Here is a 21249-nt window from a genome sequence, read left to right as displayed (position 1 = left end):
AAGCTAGTATTCCTTAAATTAGGTCACTTAATATTAACTTCTAATTTATGTAACTGTTATATCTGCTTGCAAACTCTCTTTATAATCATTAAAAACCTGTCACTCATCTCAGTTCATGCGAGCTCTTTTAGGCTAGACGACATAATTCTTAGACAAGAGTTTACATAAATACCCGGATCGTTTCACATGAAACACAGCTTTATCTATATTGAATTTTTCTCTCTGTTAAAGTAAGATGTTCAGATAATTTACTTGAAGAAGTCTGCTTTCCCGATCTGTCCTGTGAAGAGCAGGATGCGCAGTGCACCAGTCTGACCAGCAGATGGCAGCATAGAATCTTCTGTTTTCGCGTCCAACATTATACAATCTCTTTATGTGAATTTAAGTTTTTATCTGTCCTTTTATAATAATCCGAGTAAATTAAGATGAAACATTAGCAATTGCCATTAAAATGTCTATTTCTAGGCGGTAGGCTAATCATGCAGTTGAAGTTTTCTTTATTGTATTTATTTTTGTTGCCAACTTCTAACTAGGCCTATTTATTTTTATTTATTTTCGAAATATCATGATCTTGTTTTTCCTGTCTACTTGGTGTTTTTTTTATTTTTTTCTGTCTTTCTCTGTTTTTTATTTCTCAAATGAAGTGCTAATTGTTCTTTCTTTGTGAACTGTGCCAATAAATATAATAATAATAATATAGTGTAAGCTATTTTAATAATATAGAATACATTAATTATATAACTTAAAAAACTAGCAATATTATGCAGGTTAAAGAACTCCTCCAAAATAGCCTATTGCATAAATATCAGGGAGAGTAGTAAACTATGCTAATAAAGTATGTTTCTGTCTTCTCTAAAGTAGGCTGAGGATCCTGTGCATAGATCTACTCAGAAGGCAGGGGTCAGAGTTAAAAGGGACACTGAGATTTTGATGCTGGACACTTCCTTCACTATCTCAAAGGATAAAGGATCTCCATATTTCAGTCAAAACTATTTCATTTTATTATTATTATTTTTTTAGATGGCATGTTTTCAATCCAGTATGGAGGTACAGTGTACACTGATGATTATTGAGTTTTCAGTACTCTCGATCAGTGTGAGATTATTCAGGTCTGCCTCATGGCCACAGAACCCGGAAGTCGCGTTCAGATACAAATGTATCGCTGATTGTCCGAGTGCCAGCGGCCTTGCGTTCACCTGTCTGTCTGCAGTTCATATTCAGCAGCAATGCGAGTCCTTCAGGTGTCCAGGTGAGGAAGATGATGATGATGATCAGACCTATGTGCTTATAATGACCCAGAGTGTGTTAATGCTTCTGCAGAGCTCAGAGTGTGACAGCAGCATATGGAGGTCATTTATGACAGGATTTCTGTTTTTAAATCGCTAATATGAAATGTGATTTGAATGATGACAGTGGATTGATCGAATAGCATTTCTGTCTTACTGAAGCTAAATAAATTACATTTGAGTATTTTATTATAATTTTTTTTATATATATAATGCTTTACCATGCTTTAGTTCAGGCATACGGCGATACATCCATCCATCTCAAAATATAGATATAAATTGTATGAATTATATAAAATAAATTATTATTTGTAATAGTAGTAGTATTAATAATAATATTTTATCAGCTAAGTAGGTGCTCATTTAATACTATAATTTTTAGTTTTACCCATGAGAAAAAAATAGTGCTGTCAAACGATTAATCGCATCCAAAATAAAATTTTGTTTTCATTATGTATGTATGTGTACTGTGTATATTTATTATATATAAATAAATACACACATACAGTGCCCCAGTTTCACAGACAGTGCTTAGACTAAACCAGGATTAGGCCATAGTTCAATTAGCACATTTAAAGCATTTTTATAAAAAACATTGCAGGTGTGCATCTTGAGACAAAACAGAGGCACTGATTTTTTCTTCAAATGTAACGGTAAAATGCTAATTTTGAACAAGAGCAGAGCAGTTCTTGAGATGAAGTTCAAGTCCTCATATCACCATTTAATTAATTATACAGCACTTCTTTTGAGTTAATCATCCAAGATTTGCCCAATTTTGTGTCATTCCGTAAGTAAGTACAGTAAGTTCTATTTATGTGACAGGATTCCGCGATTCTTTCCGTGTTTTCCTCATTGTGCAAATCACCCAAAAAGTTTTAACTCACACTTTTGGTGTCAAACCTGAATCGCACAGAAGAACTATTGGGTAAATGAATCTTTCAACCATGTTTTCTGAGTGTGTATATTTCTCTCATTCCCAGCTCTCCACACATCCAGGCGGTGTTGACCAGCTCATCCTCGGGTCTAGAGGGCTTCAAAGCTCACGCTGTCTTCCAGGAGATCAGTAAAAAGCTGCATGAGGTACGAGAAGCCCTGTTCGGTTCATTTATCTCATTCACTGTTAAAGCCTCTTAACACCTCAACATCTCTGGTCAAGGCAACAGCAAGATCAATCTGAATCTGTGTTATTACCCAGCTTTAATCATGTCAGCAGTGATCCTCTGTCAGGCGTCAGGCCTGCTTTTCCCCGCTGGCTGGTGTGAAAGGTTTTTATTCAGACTACAAAGTGTCTTTTCATTAAACCTAAATTCCTCAGTTTTAACTGGACGATCCTTTTCATGCAATTTCATGTCTTTTAAGGTGTTTGGTGACATATGTATCCATCCCTTTTCCCAAACTGCTCATAACCTAGTTAATATTAGAAATCGAGCCACGACCTAGCCTCATCATACAGGTTTACAGAATTGACCTAATTTGTGACCCTGGACCACAAAATCAGTCATAAGGGTCCATTTCTTGAAACTGAGATCAAATAGAATCTGAGGGTGCAAAAAAATTGCCTTTAAAGTTGTCCAAATGAAGTTCTTAGCAATGCATATTACTAATCAAAAATGAAGTTTTGATATATTTATGGTAAGAAATTTACAAAATATCTTCATGGAACATGATCTTCACTTAATATCCTAATGATTTTTGGCATAAAAGAAAAATCAATCATTTTGACCCTCATGTATTTTTGGCTATTGCTACAAATTTACCCCAGAGATTTAAGACTGCTTTTGTGCTCCAGGGTCACATATATTTACATAGAAAACAGCTATTTGAAATTGTAATAATATTTCACTTTTTTATTCATCAAATAAATGCAGTCTTGATGAGCATTAGAGACTTCTTATTAAAAAAATGACACATTCTTGCCAACCTTAAACTTTTGAACAGTCTGTATAAATTAAGCTACAAAAAGCAAATAATCAGCACAATAAAATTAATATATATTTTTTATTCCTAAAATATAAAAGCAGCAATGTGTTGTCTCATAAAAACAAGTTGGAACTATGTGAGAAAACTATTGTGAAATATTTTAAAGACACTTCAGCTTCATTTTGTTTGATGTTTCATTGAATTAAATAATTGCCTTTTTAATAATCAAGCAAATTGAAATGAACGGTTGTTAATAATATATATTTAAAAAATCATTAAATTGCATGTCTTCTTTAAAAATCATGCTGCGTCAATAAAATAATTGCAATTTTGATTTCTGACCAGTCTTTAGAATGAATCAAAATGATAGTATTATCAAATTTGTTAAATGTGAAAAAAACTAAACAAAAGATACATGTATTTGTGTATGTATAAAACAAATTATATATCAAGTGCACGTTAACTTTGGCAGCCATAAATGCATTGTTTGACTTCAGAAGACTTGGAATGCGAGTCATTTTGTCTACTTTATGTTTCTTGATCCTTTTTGAAACTTGATAGTAAAAATGGCCATACACTTGCACTGAATGGAAAGTGTCTTTGCAAAATGCCTTTTTTTGTGTATCCTTTCCGATGGATTTGGAATGACATGAGGGTGAATAAACAACAATTTTAATGTTTGCATGAACTAACCCTTACAAGCAAGCCCTCATATATTCATCCATGCCTCTGGTACTAGCTGTAATTTGGAGTTCAGTCGTGGTTATGTTCGATGATGTGTGTTTGTTATTGTTCAGCCGTGACACTCGCACCCTCTGGAGATTTGCCCTGTTTAGCTCCACACGGCCGAGATGCTGATAATCTCCCACCATCAGCCACATTTCAGCTTCTGCCAAAAATATTACTTAAATAACGGCCTGTTACACAACCAGACGGACTCTGGGGAAAAACGATGCGCTTTCAGATCAGTTTTGCTCCATTACGCTCTGAAATGCAGTGTGTAATTTTACGGGGTAATTTAACGCTTCGCTCTCACAGGCTGGAAGGCTGAGCGAGGTGCTTTATGTTAATAGCCTGCATTTCATTGCTGTTTTGCTGCTGTTTATGACACTTCTGCTTTGTTTGAAAAGCAAGCAAGTGTAAAAAATAGGATGTTGTTTGAATGCACTTTAGCTATTTGGTTGTGTTTTATCATCTCTTTCCAAGGTTAAAATCAAGTCTCATCCTACTTTTTTTTTTTTTTTTTTTCATTGACTTTCAACCAGTTTTGACATGTGGCCCAGTGGTTATTGCACATTTAAATCGGTCACACTGTATTTTAATGTCCAATTCTCACTATTAACAAACCATTAACTACGACTTTTGCCTCAATAAACTAATTTGCTGCTTATTAATAGTAATGTAGTTGTTAAATTTAGGTATGGGGTAGGATTACATACCTAAATTTAACAATACAACAACACTACAGACCTGCAAGAGTACTAGAGACTGTCACTGCCTACATCACCAAGTGCATTGATAATGTAACGGTCACAAAGTCCATCACTGTCAGGTCCAACCAGAAGCCGTGGATGACAGGGGAGGTCTACAGACTTCTGAAGGCTCAGAACGCTGCCTTTAGAGCTGGAGATGAGGAGGGCCTGAAGACAGCTAGGACCAACCTTTCTCGTGGCATCAGAGAGGCCAAGAGACCGTACTCCAGGAGGATAGCCCATAGTTTCAGCGACAGCAGAGACACTCGGAGCCTGTGGTGTTCATAGACTTCAGTTCAGCATTCAACACAATCATCCCTCAACACCTCACTCACAAACTGGTCCAGCTGGGGCTCAACACCTCTCTGTGCAACTGGCTGTTGGACTTCCTGACTGGGAGACCTCAGGCAGTACGGGTCGGCATTAACACATCCAGCACCATCACACTGAACACTGGGGCCCCCCAAGGATGTGTGCTGAGCCCCCTCCTCTTCACTCTGCTGACCCACGACTGCACGCCGTCACACAACTCCAACCTCTTCATTAAGTTTGCAGATGACACATTTAAGTGTAGCTGCGGTTCACACAGTTTACAGTGGTTGTGCAACTGATCTACTCTGTGACATTTGTGTGTGCATGTGTTTGCAGGATGGAGAGCAGTTTGTGAAGAAGATCGGAGGTGTGTTTGCCTTCAAGGTGAAGGATGGGCCGGGAGGAAAGGAAGCCATCTGGATCGTTGATGTTAAGAATGGAAAAGGCTCTGTTCACAATGATGCCGGTGAGTCTGTTCTAAATGCAGACGGTATTGATCTGTGAACGGATGACATTTTCCAGCTCAACAATGTGTCTGGCTGGATGCATCTGGATCAGGTGTAGTTATTTTACTTGGAAAAAGGCTGCACAAATTGTTTTGTGGGGTCATGGGTCGAAGGAGTGGTTCGTTATTGTCCCCAGAGTTTGACATTTTCCTGTGTTTTTCTGAAAACTGCTAATGGTTATCAGAACAACTCCTGCTCAGACACACACACACACACAACACATCAAAACCCACTTAAAATTAATAATACAAAATATAATATAAATAATACTCGATTAATAAACTGAAAACAATTAACAAACAAATACATAAATGTGATTTTTAATAAATTATTGATAATTTAAAGAGAATAAAAGCAATGCTATTAAAATAACAGCTTTTATTTAAAAACTTTTATTAAATAAATTGAAATTATACGTAATTTAAGGGATAGTTCACCCAAAAAATGAAAATTCTGTCATGAATTATTCACTCTCATGCTCTTCCGAACCTGTAAGACCTTCGGTCATGGTAAGACCTGCGTCACAGTGCTCTCAATAATGGCAGCACATGGAGAAGAATGGTTGAATAAAGTCACTTTTGTAAAACATTTCAAAAGCTGTTATTTTAAAAGAACTGTCAAAGGGATTGTTCACCCAAAAATGAAAACTCCGTAATGAATTATTCACCTTCACATCGTTCCAAACCCGTAAGACCTTCGTTCATCTTCAGAACACAAATAAGATGTTTTTGATTAAATCTGAGAGCTTTCTGACCCTGCATAGACAGCAATGCAACTGAAATGTTTCTGACCAAGAAACATAGCAAGGACATTGTTAAAATAATCCAAGTGACATTTTTCATTTTTGGGTGAACTAACCCCTTCACAATGAGTCCTTGCATCCGAGTGTTTTCAAGTGTTACTTTAAAGGGCACCTATCATGCCCCTTTTTACAAGATATAATATTGGTCTTGGGTGTCCCCAGAATATGTCCGTGGAGTTGCAGCCAAAAAATACCCCACAGATCATCTATTATAACAGCTGGAAAATGTCATTTTTGGGGTGTGTCTAAAAAAGAGCTGATTTGGAGTGTATCCCTTTAAATGCAATAGAGCAGCATATTCCCGAAGAGGGCGTCACGTATACATCTCTCTGCATTGCATATCTACAGCAATAAACAGCCGGTAGTAGCAACATAACAGAGAGCGAGAGAACCGGTGTTCAGCCGTACATACGGGAAGTCAAATGCATTGAAAGTGGGACGAAACAACGCCATGTTACAGGATCAATGGGCCGAGCCGCGCGTTCGTGCTACTGAACGAATCTCGCACTACGAACGGCGCAAACTAATCTCACAAGCGTGGTGCTGATCAGCTAAAAAATACTTGTACGCACACAAATACGGTTAAAATGCGAAGCACTATAACGACATGACATTCACAAAGGAGTCTGGAGTGATGCATGTATTTAGGTAGATTTTGAGACGCATTACATTGAAAAATGAACGTAATCCACTGCGTCCTCAGCAGCTCAGATGTTAGTTCTTGCATCCAAACACAGAGCACCGGGATTGCTTGCGAGACATTGTTGACGTTACAGCTGCTCCAGCGCGGAGAAAATTAAGGAGAGCATACAACCCCTGAGGGCGGAAATTATAGCAACACAGGGCTGTCAATCAACCCCCGTGGCCCGGCCCTATGCAATGTGACGTCACACTACGGTGAGAGTCAAACCGGCAGGCCTAGTGAGAACGACTTGGTTTAAAGGGGATTCAAAAATGAGGAGTGGGTGGATTGTTATCATTGTAGGGTGGTTGTGTTCACACACTGCATTTATGTCTAAACATCATGTAAAAGTGGATTTTGCATAATAGGTGCCCTTTAAAAGATGTGCTTTTCAGATCAAGACACTGAAGATTTGAAATTCAAACAGTGACCAGTATGTTGGCGTAAATCTGCTCTGTTAGATCAGACTTAGAAAAATAATTTAGAGAATAGCGGCACACCTCTCCGCAACAAGCCGCACGATTTGGTCCCTCAAATCATCTGTTATATGAACTGAAACGGAACCTCATCTTGAGGCATTTGGTGCTGTTTCTCCGGTAGTGCAAGCACTTGTGCTCTTCCTCACCGTCCTCATCTGTTTTAATGATGTGTGGGTGTGTGACGTCTCCGATATTCACAGGTGTGTGTGTGTGTGTGTGAGTCCACGAGATTTGTGTGGAAGATGAGAGGAAATGAAAGCAAGCGTGAGTGTGTGTGTTTGGCCTAATGACCAGAATCAAAGCTGCTCACGCGTGCCGGATTCTCATTCGTTGTGTAACAACAGCTAAACGCACCAAACCAACGAGTTCTGAGCTGCTGTGTCGGCCTGGGTCCCGTTCCTTATTAATGTTCTGTCTTTTTCCTTCTCAGAAAAGAAAGCAGACTGCACCATAGCGATGGCCGACTTAGACCTACTGGACCTCATGACTGGAAAGATGAATCCACAGACCGTAAGTGATGATGAAGCAGACAGACAAATCACCAAAACCTCCCTCCCTCCGTCCGTGGAATAATATGAACCATCTATACTACTATTCAAGCTAGACTGCAAAAAAATTAATGTAACCAGACTTTTTCCCTATTAAACATATAAAAAAATCTATAAAACAAGCTATAACTTGTCTTGTTTTAAGAAAAATAATAATAATTTAAACAAGAAAACAACTTGCTAGTGGATCAAGTAAAATAAACTTAATTCAAGGCATATTCTCTGAAAATTAGTTTTAATACCTTGGTTGCAGTTTTGCTTATTTAATTCAGCTTGTTTTAGGAATTTTTAGATATGTTTTTTTTTTTTGTAAGGGATTTAATGTTTTTTTAAAGTAATTTTTTACTCAAACTTTTCATTTGAAAGTACACTCCAACGTTTGGAGTCAGTAAGGTTTTTTGTTTTTAAATAAATTCATACTTTTATTCAGAAAGCATGCATTAAGCTGATCGAAGTGACAGTAAACTTTTACACTTTTAAAGAAAATTATTCCTTTTATAATACTCTTTATTCATAAAAATATTGCATTTTCCACAAAAATGTTAAGCATTATAATAAATCTTTCTAGAACAGCAAATCAGTATATTAGAATGATTTCTGAAAGATCATGTGACACTGAAGACAGGAGTAATGAAGCTGAAAATTCAGCTTTACATCACATAAAATATATTGACATAGAAAACAGTTATTTTGAATTGTAATAATATTTCACAATTTTTTAATGGAATAAATGCATGCCATAGTGAGCAGAAGAGACTTCTTTCATAATAATATTTTTTTTTTTTTACCTACCCCAAACTTTTGAACAGTAGTTTGTCAAATTATACAATTAAAATAGGTTGCAAATGTCATTTCATGCTGACTTTTAAACATAGGTTGCATAACATATCCTGGAAAATAATAACTTGAAAAAAGCAGGAACCCTAGAATGTCTGCAAAAGCAGATCCCTGACATTTCCAAGTGGTTTGTATGGTTATAATTATGATTTTGGCTGATTAGTCTCAGTTTTCCTGTTTGGACGTACCACAGAGACTCATCCCACATGAACCCAGATGTTTTTCTTGCCTTTACACTGTCCTGCGTAGGTTTTTAATTTTTTTTAATGCATTAAGATCTGCAAGTAGTGGTGATTTCAAAGCTGTATTGTTTTTAGCTAGGAGAGTGCCTTTTTATATCAATCTGGGATTCAGAATGTAATAAAGGAAATGTAAAGTCTGTGTAGAGGAACATCAAGGTTGAGCACTTAAAAGCACAGTTTGTGTAGCTCCCACCCTCCTTTTGTACATTGTCTCAATCCACCTCCTGTTTTCCATGAACAGTTTCTGCACAGACGCTCAAAAACACTCTCTCCCCACTCACTTTCCTTTTCTAATGCTAATGGCTCACATTGAGAAAGAGAGATTATTGTTAGGCTTCCCATCTGGAGCAGAGAGAGTTTCCTTCAAATTTCCACACCTCACCCTTCATGGAAAAGCCACAGATGGAGCGAAAGACATTTTTGACCCCTGACTGATCAACAAGCTCCAGTGAGACCGTTTAAACTGACCAACCTGAACTAGTTCAATAACCAAGTCCACAAATGACTTTTTTTATTATTTTCTTTTTTTTAGCTGGAGACACTCTAAAAGTGTGCTCTAAAAGTTTAGGTTTTTAAATATTGTATTTTTAGCTCAGATTTTTCTACCATGCAGCCTGAGACCTAGGTTATTGTAAGGAAAATTAATCATTTAATTTTTGGGAAATGTGGGTTTATCAAAACGAAAATGAAATAACAATGAAAGTGCCATTATTTTTTCAGTTTGTCATTTAAATTTGAAGTTTCCCTAAGTTGAATTAATAAAATGTTCAGCATTCAAATCTAAAGGGATTCATCTTTTTTATAGTAAGGATTTCTTGGATTTGACTTGTTTTTATTTCTTGTATCTATTTAAACACTGGTAACCACCTTTGTATTCATTGTTGTTTATTAGTTATTAGATCTAGTTTTAAATTGTGATATTACGCCACCACAAAGCCAAGGAAAAGTTTACCAAAAAAAAAAATGAAAATTCACTAAAAATGTGAGTTTGTTTCTTCATCAGATTTGATGAAATGTAGCATTACATCACTTGTAGTGAATGGGTGCCGTCAGAATGAGAGTCCAAACAGCTGATAAAAACATCTCAATAATCCACACCACTCCAGTCCATCAATTAACATCTTGTGAAGCTAAAAGCTGTGTGTTTGTTAGAAACAATTCCATCATTAAGGCATTTTTAACTTCAAACTGTTGCTTCTGGCTAAAATATGAGTCTTCTATTCACAATATTGCTTTCTCCAGTGAAAAAGTCGTCTTGTCTGAATCAGGAGAGAAATCTGCACAGATCAGGTACCGTTTACAAGCAAAATATGTGATTTGATGAGAGAGGACAACAGGAGATGGACCTTTTTACTGGAGGAAGCGTTATTATGGACTATCAGAAGTGATAGTTTAAAGTTAAAATTCTTTAAAGCTGCCGTATGTAAGTTTTTGACTCTACTAAATCACAAAAATACCATAATATGTTTGCAGATATTTAAGAAACATGCTAAGTTAACATGTTTATCTGAAAAACAATGCTACAGTCAGTTATTCTCCTTTGAAAATGTGCGTTCCGGCCCGGAATGTCTGTTTGTTATGGTTTGTGAAGCCCGTCCGCTGCCAGTTTACCCAGTTGTATTTCGGCACCCTGGGTTGCCAGCTGGCGGAAAACGCAGTGTATTTAATGTCATTCATCGTCATGAGCGCTCGTTTCCGTTGGTGTCGTTAATTTGGCAACCCGCGTGTGCATCAAGTCTGAGGACGAGGGGCCGGGTGAGAAAAACCTTCTCCAATAGTTTGAATTTGGACTGCAATACCTAGTTCAATCCTACATACAGCACCTTTAACGATGGATTTGTTTCTTTTAAACACTTTTGGCATCACAAGATGTTAACTGATGGACTGAAGTGGTGTGGATTATTGTGATGTTTTTATCAGCTGTTTGGACTCTCATTCTGACGGCACCCAGAGGATCCACTGGTGAGCCAGTGATGTAATGCTGAATTTCTCGAAATCTGATGAAGAAAAAAAAAACTCTTTCATCTACATCAATTTGAATGTAAATGAATTCAGTCATGTCTTGTCCTTTCTCAACTATATGTTTATAAACTGAGTGGGCAAAGTGAGTTTCACAAGCTGGGTTGAGTAGTGAGGTGGTTTCCTCGCTCGCCATGGCTAACATCCATCATCCTGAAATCTGGCTATATTTACCTGTTCTTGGGAACAGACTGAGACGAGAAGTCATTAACCGCGTTCACTCGTGGCTCTGTTTTAGTGCTTCCTGTTAGCAGGAGTGAAGGTTTGCCGCTTAGCTTTAATGAGTCACTCACTGAAATGACTTCAGGGTTCATCCCTTCTGCGAGAAGAATTTCTGCTCTTCAAAAAAGCACTCATTAAAGCCTGTCATGATGACCGCAGCTGCTGTTGATCTTACACAATCACAATCTTTTATATGTGACCGAGAGCAGTTTGAGAATTCACCTGACAGTTAATGAAGGTTAATTAAATTGTTGAACCTTAAGTTTGTTTTTTTGAAACTGTTTTTCCTTGCATCAGTAAATCATAAGTTAATTCTAAGATTGAGATTTCATTTTTTTTTATCGATTACAATATAAGATTCACGTGTGCTATGCCTCTGCATAAGATGTATGACTCATTTATTTATTTATTTATTTATTATTCATTCGTTCATTGCTTCCTTCAATCATTGTTAACTTCACATAAATGTTAACTTTGATTGAATATATAAACCAAACTTTCAACGTAGTATTGAACTATTTTATGAAAGGTATTACATAATTTGTTTAAACAATATTTACTTTGTGAGTTAATGTGTTATATGTAGTATAAATAATATATTATCTATTTTTATGTTAATGTAAATATTTAATATTTTATAGAGTAGTGCATTTATTATTATTATTATTTTTTTTTATCTCAGCTGTGTTTTTCAGCTTTTTCATATAAATGTTAAGTTCCATTAAACATACATAAACCAATTTTTTATACAATGTTCAATTCCTTACTCATTGCACAATTTGTTACTACATATTGTCTAATTTTTATATGAATCTAAATATTCCATATCATATAATCAATACAGCATTTGCTCATTTATTTATCTTTCTTTTTATTTTATGTGCTTATTGCTGATGTCCTTTTTTTTTGTTCAATGTATTTATTGAAAAAGAAAATCATATTCTGCTTTATAAACTGTAATTTTTCTGAGAGGCTTTTACAAGAATCAATCTGAATATCAATCAGATACAGAAATTAAATACAAAATCTGTGTTTTTGTTCATTTGTTTACAAAAAACAGGCAGAGGATGTTTTCATGGCCAAACCCCCTTTTAGTATCTCTGAATAGCCCTGCATGTGGTTTTTGAGACGCTAAAGTGCGGCATGTAAGGTCACAGAAAAATACTTCACAAAAACAAATGTCCTCTGCCAAGAAACAAATGAATTTCTGGGACATGAATTCACAGCTTATTCTCTCAGGAGGTTAAGTTTTCTAAAAAAAATCAATGTTAGGGTCATTCTTCAGTTGGGGTGGCAAATGAGAGGCAGAATTTGTAAAAATTATTGTTTGTTTTTTTCTAATAAAATGTATTGCATTTAAAATGAGTTTAATATGCTATATCCATTCAAATAAAAGCTTAAGAAGATTTAGATTTTTTTAATAATTTCAATCAAACACTGGTGATACAGTCACTTATGTCTATGTCGTTTTGAAGTAACACCACAGACTTTATATAGCAAGTTACTATAGGCTCTTTGGTGTGACAAATCAGCCTAAATCCAGACTTTTCAAAAATGGAGGCTGCCATCATGATGATTTCAAGTTCAGGGGACATTTTGGAAATATTAATAAGTATGTATTTATCAATTTTATTAAAATATGTCAGATCTGCAAGTTATCAACATAACACCACAGACACTAATAAAGTGTGACACATGAAATTGTCAGAAATGTAGCTAACTTTAAGAAACTTAATAAGCAAGAATGGACTCCCCGTGCACCCCTCAGATCAACCAGCACCTGCGGTGGCATTCACACACAGGAAGTAGTCCAAATAGCATTCTCCCTTTTCTTAAAGGGGCAACGTCCATTGTTGTAACACCACAGACATGGTTTGGGGGACACAACTTTTTTCTTAAATAACAAAATGTGTTTTTTTAAAAACAATTACTATAAAATAAAAATTTATATTTATATTTACAAAATAAAATACTAAATGTTAAATAAAATTTATATTCACAATATAACCACTTTATTTGTCTTAAAAATTGTATATTTATATTTTATACCTCTCTAAGGTATGGTGGGAACATCCATATTTTGTTACAAATGCAATCTCTAAAACTCAATTAAATATGCATTTTAAAACAAAACGTAACTATTAACAGTGCACAAATTGTTTACCCTACAGAATACAAACATTTATTGGTATTTAAAGTTTTTCAACTGTTGTAAAGTAGAGGGACACCACTTGCCACCACAAATGAAGAATGACCGTTAATCACTGTCTTGTGCTCTCTCGTTCATGCAGGCGTTCTTCCAGGGCAAACTGAAGATCACCGGAAACATGGGCATGGCAATGAAGCTTCAAAATCTGCAGCTGCAGCCGGGAAAAGCCAAGCTGTGAGAGGCGGAGCCTCCAATAAGGCGGGGCCTCGAGTAGCCCCTCCCACCGAGTTCACTCTGTTAGAGTAGCTGCAGGAGTCAGACACCGAATAAGTTTAAACGAGATAAAGAGAGAGTTCACCCAAAAATAAACATTTGGCCATCATTTACTCAGTTTTCCAATACCTTTCCATAATGTAAACCATACGACTATTCTTAGTCTTTTTCTGAAGATAAACTTCAAATATTACGAGCGTGGTTTTGTGAGCAAATAATGCCAGAGATCTCATTTTTGGGTGAATTATCTAATTATTTAAAAGAATCACAGGAGTCTGATGGATGGTTACTGTGTTAATAATGTTCTTGATTCTGCCCCCCCGCCTTGATTGGCACCAATAACTGTTTAAATTGTATGTGTGTGGATTGATTGTTTGCTCTGAAGGGGTTTATTGGAAGTGAAGCCTGGTAAAGTGCCTGCAAACTATAAACTTACACACTGGGCTTTGATGGACGAACGTGTTGTAAAAATGTGCGACAGCTTTGCGATTAATTCTCTTTTGTCTTTATAGTTATTCTAGGTTATTAGGAGCAGGTGTACAGTGCTGCTCTGATAAAACAAACACCAATTAATAAAATATATCCATCAGAACGGTGTATGGGTATATTTGACAGTCTGTGAAATCCAGGCTAAAGTCTCAAAATCTAATTATGAGATAACCATTCATTTCACTGATTTCAATCTTTGGCACGGTCTTGCTCAGTCAGTAATAAAGATATCAATTTTGCAATTTTACAGCATGTTCTTTACCTTATGAAGGATGATTTTATTAAGAAAACAGTAAATCACCAAAATATGACTTTAGCTGGGTTTTCACAGACTGAGTCACAGTATCTCACAGGTATAATTGTAGCATCATGTCAATGTTTTTTTGAGTTTTTCCCCATCAGATGCTAAAATACTTTTGTACTAAATAAACCTAATCTTTCTCATTAAAATGGGAAGTGTCTGTTTTTAATGTATCATTTTAATTTGATTATCATGAACAAAATGTACAGGAATCATAAACTTGTTATTTTCCTCAATCCAAAACCATTGGAGGAAAAAAAAACCTGTTGGTTTTTGTCGAGGGAAGCAGGGCCTACAAAAGAGGATTTTCCCTGTAATAAAACTCGTATAAAAATAAGTCAATTTGCATACAGGTCTGTTAAACAACTAATGTGGAGGCCATGAAAAAAACTTGTATGTAAACCAGCATTTTTCTTTTTGCTAAGTGTTCAGATCATGTTGAAGCTCGTTTGCCTGTGTATCGTTTTCTTGCTCTTGTTGTGAGATGATCCGGTGTAAGTGTGCGTTCCAGCGCTCATGGAAAGCTCAGACGTTTCCATTCAAAGCTACTGGCCGATGTCCAGCCTGCCACGCTTTTGTTTTTCCTTTTGAAAACTTCAGCTGAAACACTAAATCCCTGAAATTGTTAACAAGCTCTGACCTACATTCCACAGCTCGACTCTCTCTATCCTTCATTTGAAACCTTAATTTCCTCAGTATTATATGCATTATTAATTACAGTTCTGAATGCTGATTATCGTATCATATTATATTAGTCATATTATCATATCATACTATTATAGTAGCTGTATTGTTTAGTTTATGTGTCCCAAGTGAATTTGCAAAAATTATGTTTTTCAAACAGGATTCTTGAACATTTCGCCCTCTACTATTGGTCAAACAAAGCTGATGCCAGCTGTCAATCATCGAGGTTATGAGTTTCGGTGTTGGAATTTGGTCCCATTCTTGTCTGATATAGGTTTCCAGCTGCTGAAGAGTTTGTTGTCGTCTTTTTTTCGTTTAATGATGTGCCAAATGTTCTCTATAGGTGAAAGATCTGGACTGCAGGCAGGTCAATTCAGCACCCGGACTCTTCTACTACGAAGCCATGCTGTTGTAATAGCTGCAGTATGTGGTTTGCATTGTCCTTCTAAAATACACAAGGCCTTCCCTGAAATAGACGTCATCTGGAGGGGAGCATATGTTGCTCTAAAACCTTATATACCTTTCAGCATTCATAGTGCCTTCCAAAACATGCAAGCTGCCCATACCGTATGCACTTATGCACCCCCATACCCTCAGAGATGCTGGCTTTTGAACTAAACACTGATAACACGCTGGAAGGTCTCCTTCCTCTTTAACCCGGAGGACACAGCAGTTCTCTGAAACTAGAGTTTAGTTGAGGAACGTTGTTTTTAAAGTATTCCACAATCTTTTTACGCACTCTTTCACAGATTGGACAGCCTCTGCCCATCTTTACTTCTGAAAGACTCTGCCTCTCTAAGACATCCCTTTTATAGCTAATCATGTTACAGACCTGATGTAAGTTAACTTAATCAGTTGCTAGATGTTCTCCCAGCTGAATCTTTTAGAAAATTATTGCTTTTTCAGCCTTTTGTTGCCCCCGTGCCAACTGTTTTGAGACCTGTAGCAGATAATATTTTTTTATTTATTTATTTTTTCAGTTAAACTTATTTCAAGTAACAAAAATGTTTGGAAATATTGGATATTATTATGTCAAATTATTAATTATAAAATGTATGCTATTTAATGTATAAATTATGTAGATTTTTAACCTCATATAGTTTTTAGTTGCAAAAATTGTGCTGCACATCCTCTATGCCTCATTATTTATTCATTTATATATTTTTTTAATGAAACTCATTTGCTGAGCTGATAAAAATAGGTAATATATGCACACCTGTCATTTCACATCAGTTGAGATTCATATCAAAATATCATGTTGCATATTAACTGTAAGTAAACAGTTGTATATTATTAATCTTCTTACTTTTAGAAGATCAGTATCTTTCATTTATTCCTGTTGCAATTTCTTTACCGCAGTAATCAACTCTAGTCTCCACTTTACAGTGATTTTTTTTTTCCACGGTTAAGATTGTTTTTCTTTGTATGATGCATATAACACCTCTTACCATGGTTAAAACACTAGAGTTGTTGTTTTGCTTTACTAAGTATATAATTCACTCCTCCTAGTGCTCTTGCATTGATATAATTACAAGTCATTGAGATGAGACGTTTAGGTTTGGTGAAGTTTTGAACACGTCTAGTTACAAACAGGTGCTTTGAAACTTCAACAACCTTTTAAACACAGTAAACATGGATAAGCAGTAGAGTAAAATTAGCAGAATTAAGAACTAATTGATTCAGATTCTTACATTTACAGTTAATGTTGTTTTTCACTGGTTGCAAAGACAGACTGAAAGTAATGCTATATAGAAATATGTTTTCTAGAAAAGCAGCTGTTGATTTTTGTTCTCATGAAAGCATCCTAGCTTTTCACAGTGAAATGACTGTTAAAAGCCCTGTGTTTCTCTGTAGGCGTTGCATTGTATCCCATGTTTCTCAACGACCTTCACTTTGAAATTGTTTTCTTGTAGCTTCTTCTCCTGGGAGCTGAACTCCAAGCATCAAATGCACCTTTCATGAACTCATATTGGTATTCAAATCGTGTCCTGTTTTCTAAATTTCAGAGGAGAGATGAGCTAAAAGAAGGGACATCGAGTTTCATATTGCGTTGCCCGCGTGTGCTGTAGGTCTCATCTGTTGTCTGACCTCAGGGAGTGTTTGCCGGTCAGACTGACGGAGCGTTGCGCTTCTCCAGGAAGAGTATTGAGGCAATAAATTTCTAGGCCATCAATTTTATTGTCTGTTTCCTCATGTCCGATATTACAGCCACCAGACACAGAGGAATAAAAAGGAAAGTAAATTTTATTAAACTGTGGCTCTGAGCAGGTGTTTGGCCACCTGAAACGCTTAAAGCTGTGTCGTTTTCCTTCTGTGTTGAAATACTCTATAGTTTAAAAGCATAGTTCACCCAGAAATGAAAAATTGCTATACATTTACTCACTTTCAGGCCATCCAATATGTAGATGAGTTTGTTTCTTCATGAGATTTGGAGAAGTTTAGCATTCCATCACTTGCTCACCAATGGATCCTCTACAGTGAATGGGTGCCGTCAGAATGAGAGCTGATAAAAACATCTCAATAATCCACAAGTAATCCACACCACTCCAATCCATCAATTAACATCGTGTGAAGCCAAAAGCTGCTTGTTTGTAAGAAAAAAAATCTATCATTAAATTTTTTTTTAACTGTAAACCATTGCTTCTGGCCAAAAGGTCCTAAATCCATAATAACACTTCCTCTAGTGGAGAAAAAACTAAACAAAACAAAAACATATTTCCTGTTGTTCTCTCATTAAAAATTCACAAAAATATTGATTTAGAACTGGTTTGGACTGGTTTCACTTGTAAACGGTGCTTGATCTGTGTATATTTCTCTCCTGATTCTGACCAAACGACCTTTTCAATAATAAAAAAAAATCCATATTATGGATAGACTCTCATTTTTGCCTGAAACATTGGTTTGAGGGTAAAAATATCTTGATGGATTTGTTTCTTACAAACATGCAGTTTTTCTCAAGATGGACTGGAGTGGTGTGGATTACTTGTGGATTATTGTGGTTTTTATCAGCTGTTTGGACTCTCATTCTGACGGCACCCATTCACTGCAGAGGATCCATTGCTGAGCAAGTGATGAAATGCTACATTTCTACAAATCTGATGAAGAAACACATTCATCTACATCTTGCATGGCCTGAGGATGAGGACATCGTCTGCATTTTCAGCATCACAGGAATCAGGGCTCTATAGTGCCACAGAAATGATACACTTTGATTTTAAGAATCAAGAACACAAAAAAGTAAATATATGTTTGGAACGACACGAGGGAGTAAATGATGACAAAAATGTAATTTATTTTAGGTGAACTATCCATTTAAATGTTTTAAATTGGGGCCGAGAGGAAATGTTTGCTAAACTCTGCAGGCATAATTCATGTTTATTGTAAATTCATCTTTACTGTGCCACAGATGATCTGCTGAACGAATGCAGCTGCTTTCAGTCCAGTTTATTGGGCTGAGAGAAAAACGTGTCTAGACTGGGCAGAGGCGGTTTATGCTTGCCGGTTTCATCAGCTGTCATTAGAGGTTTGAAGTGTGAGTCTGACTCATTGTAACATGCGCTCAAATATATGTATTAATGATTTTTCCCACCATCAGTGGTCTTTTCAGGATGTGCAGTGAGTTATTGTGTGTAATTAGTGATGCCTGGATTGCAAGACCTGTGTAACGTGAGGGATCTTCATCCACAGTTAATGATGCTCTGCCCTTGACGAGACAGGAAATCATAACGAGGTGATCATCCATCCATCCCTCCGTCCATCCATCCATCCATCCATCCATGGCTTTCTCTAGCCAACATAATATTGGTCTTGAACTTCTTTATCTAGTTTATATAATATAGTGTTTATTAATATTTTGAATGAGCTTTTATTTTGATATTTTCAGGATTTATCTTGAATGTATTTGAAGTATTTGGTACTTTTATAATAATACTTTTATAATTTTCTTATTTTTTAATGTATTATAATAGCTTTTTATACATTACTACTTAGCTTCAATTTATTTTCATTTCAGTTTTAGTAATTTTGGCACTTCAATTTCAGTTCGTTTCCAAGACAACATTTCTAATTTTAAATTTTTTGTGTGTATTTTTTTTTCCAGCTTTAATAAAAAATATGTCTGTCTGTCTGTCGATTGTTCTGTCGTTCTGTCATTCTATCTTCTATATATATTATAATGATATAAAGTTTATAATAATAACAAAGCATAACTATATAATAAGAATATGGGTATTAGTAACTATAACACAGATTTCAAGTAAATGACATCTACAAGCTGAGTTTACTCAAAATAATGAAGTTGAATAGGAACAATGATTCAATTAGTTAAACTTAAGTTGTAAATATCCTGTTTGTTGTAGCGAAGTGAAGTTAAGTGACATATATGACCCATACTCAGAATTCGTGCTCTGCATTTAACCCATCCAAAGTTCACACACACACACACACACACAGCAGTGAACACACACACACCGTGAACACACGCCCGGAGCAGTGGGCAGCCCGGGGAGCAGTTGGGGGTTCAGTGCCTTGCCTTCCTGAATGAGGAACATGAGCAATTTGTCATCAATATTCATAGCATACAATTTTAGGTTTATTTAAAAACCAGATTAGGAAGCAAGCTGTGAAATGCCTTAGTTTTTCAGGTTGTGGTTAAGTGCCTTTTCCTCCCGCACAAATCAGAACATCAGACTGAAGCTGAACCGCAGTGACTCTTGTCTTGCCCATTGTCTCATTTTGTGGCCATTAAGGAAACATTTCAGTGTATTGAAAAAGTCTGCAAGTGCAACAGTCTCAGATAATGACTGTGAAATGTTTCACATTAGAGTTTGTCCTTGGCAGGATCAGGAATTCTCTGTCCGCTCTTGTTGTCTGTTTACTTCTGCAGTTTCAGAGTTCTAATGCTTGTCTCTGCATGCGACAGTTTTTGTACATTAATACACAAAATAGCTCAATATGAAATCAAAATGAGTCCTATTTGCTTTCTAATAGCACAGTTTTGGTGTTATTATGCATGCAACTTCAAAAAAAAAAGTTTCTATTTTGTCATCTGCCAATTTTGAACTTTTCATAAAATATTATAATAATTAGTTTTCTTTAATCGTCTTCCTAATTTACAATGGACAATGCTTCATCTGTGCACATTTCTCTCTTGATTTGGACAAGATGACCTTTTCACTGAAGAAAGCATTATTATACACTGTAAAAAATAAATGTAATTTTAACTGTAAAATTTAGTAAAAACTAAAAAAAAAAGTTAATAGGTTAACAGTAAGTTCCTGTACTATATACAGGAAAAAACTGTAAAAGATCTAACCAAAATTTTCATGTAATTTTACAGTAAAATGCTGTTAATTGTACAGTTTTTAGAAGTAAAAATAACAAATCAATGTATAATTTAGTCAAAAACTGTAAACTGATATTCCCAGAATTCCCTGCATGACACTCCACATGTAGTTTGTTAAAACAATCATGTTTTTTTATCGTTTTTGTTATCAGTTATGTACATTTGGGCTTTGTTACATCTTCTGTTGTTTAATGAAAGTTTATTGCATTATTTAAGTATCATGTGCGTTACCATGATGGTATTTTGTGTTTGCATGAATGACTGTGCACCATCTATATGAATGAATGAATGATGCATTTATATAGCGCTTTATTGTGTATTGCTATACACCCAAAGCGCTTTACAATCATGTGAGGGGGTCTCTCCTCAACCACCACCAGTGTTTAACATCCACTTGGATGATGCGACGGCAGCCACAGTACAACGGCCACAGTACAACGGCGCCAGTGCGCTCACCACACACTAGCTACAGGTGGAGAGGAGAGAGAGTGATAGAGCCAATCAAGTGGATGGGGATTATTAGGAGGCCATGATTGACAAGGGCCAGAAGAGGGAATTTGGCCAGGACACCGGGGTTACACCCCTACTCTTTACGAGAAGTGCCATGGGATTTTTAATGACCACAGAGAGTCAGGACCTCGGTTTAACGTCTCATCCGAAAGACGGTGCTTTTTGACAGTAT

The 21249-nt window shown here is 36.0% G+C and overlaps 1 protein-coding gene across 1 annotated transcript; it reads left to right on the top strand.

Annotated features, from left to right (window-relative positions):
• Positions 1–889: 889 nt before the first annotated feature.
• LOC306860538 (sterol carrier protein 2-like) lies at positions 890–14688 on the top strand. Its single transcript, XM_079402267.1, has 5 exons — positions 890–1249; positions 2267–2366; positions 5327–5456; positions 7890–7969; positions 13619–14688. Exons 1-5 carry the CDS (start codon positions 1227–1229, stop codon positions 13712–13714), a joined length of 429 nt encoding a protein of 142 aa, XP_079258393.1. The 5' UTR covers positions 890–1226; the 3' UTR covers positions 13715–14688.
• Positions 14689–21249: the final 6561 nt, after the last annotated feature.

The sequence above is a fragment of the Barbus barbus genome (assembly GCF_936440315.1).
Source record: "Barbus barbus genome assembly, chromosome: 41".
In the NCBI taxonomy this organism is placed as follows: domain Eukaryota; kingdom Metazoa; phylum Chordata; class Actinopteri; order Cypriniformes; family Cyprinidae; genus Barbus; species Barbus barbus.
Note: the sequence above shows the minus strand (reverse complement) of the source record. Positions and strands in the feature narration are given on the sequence as shown.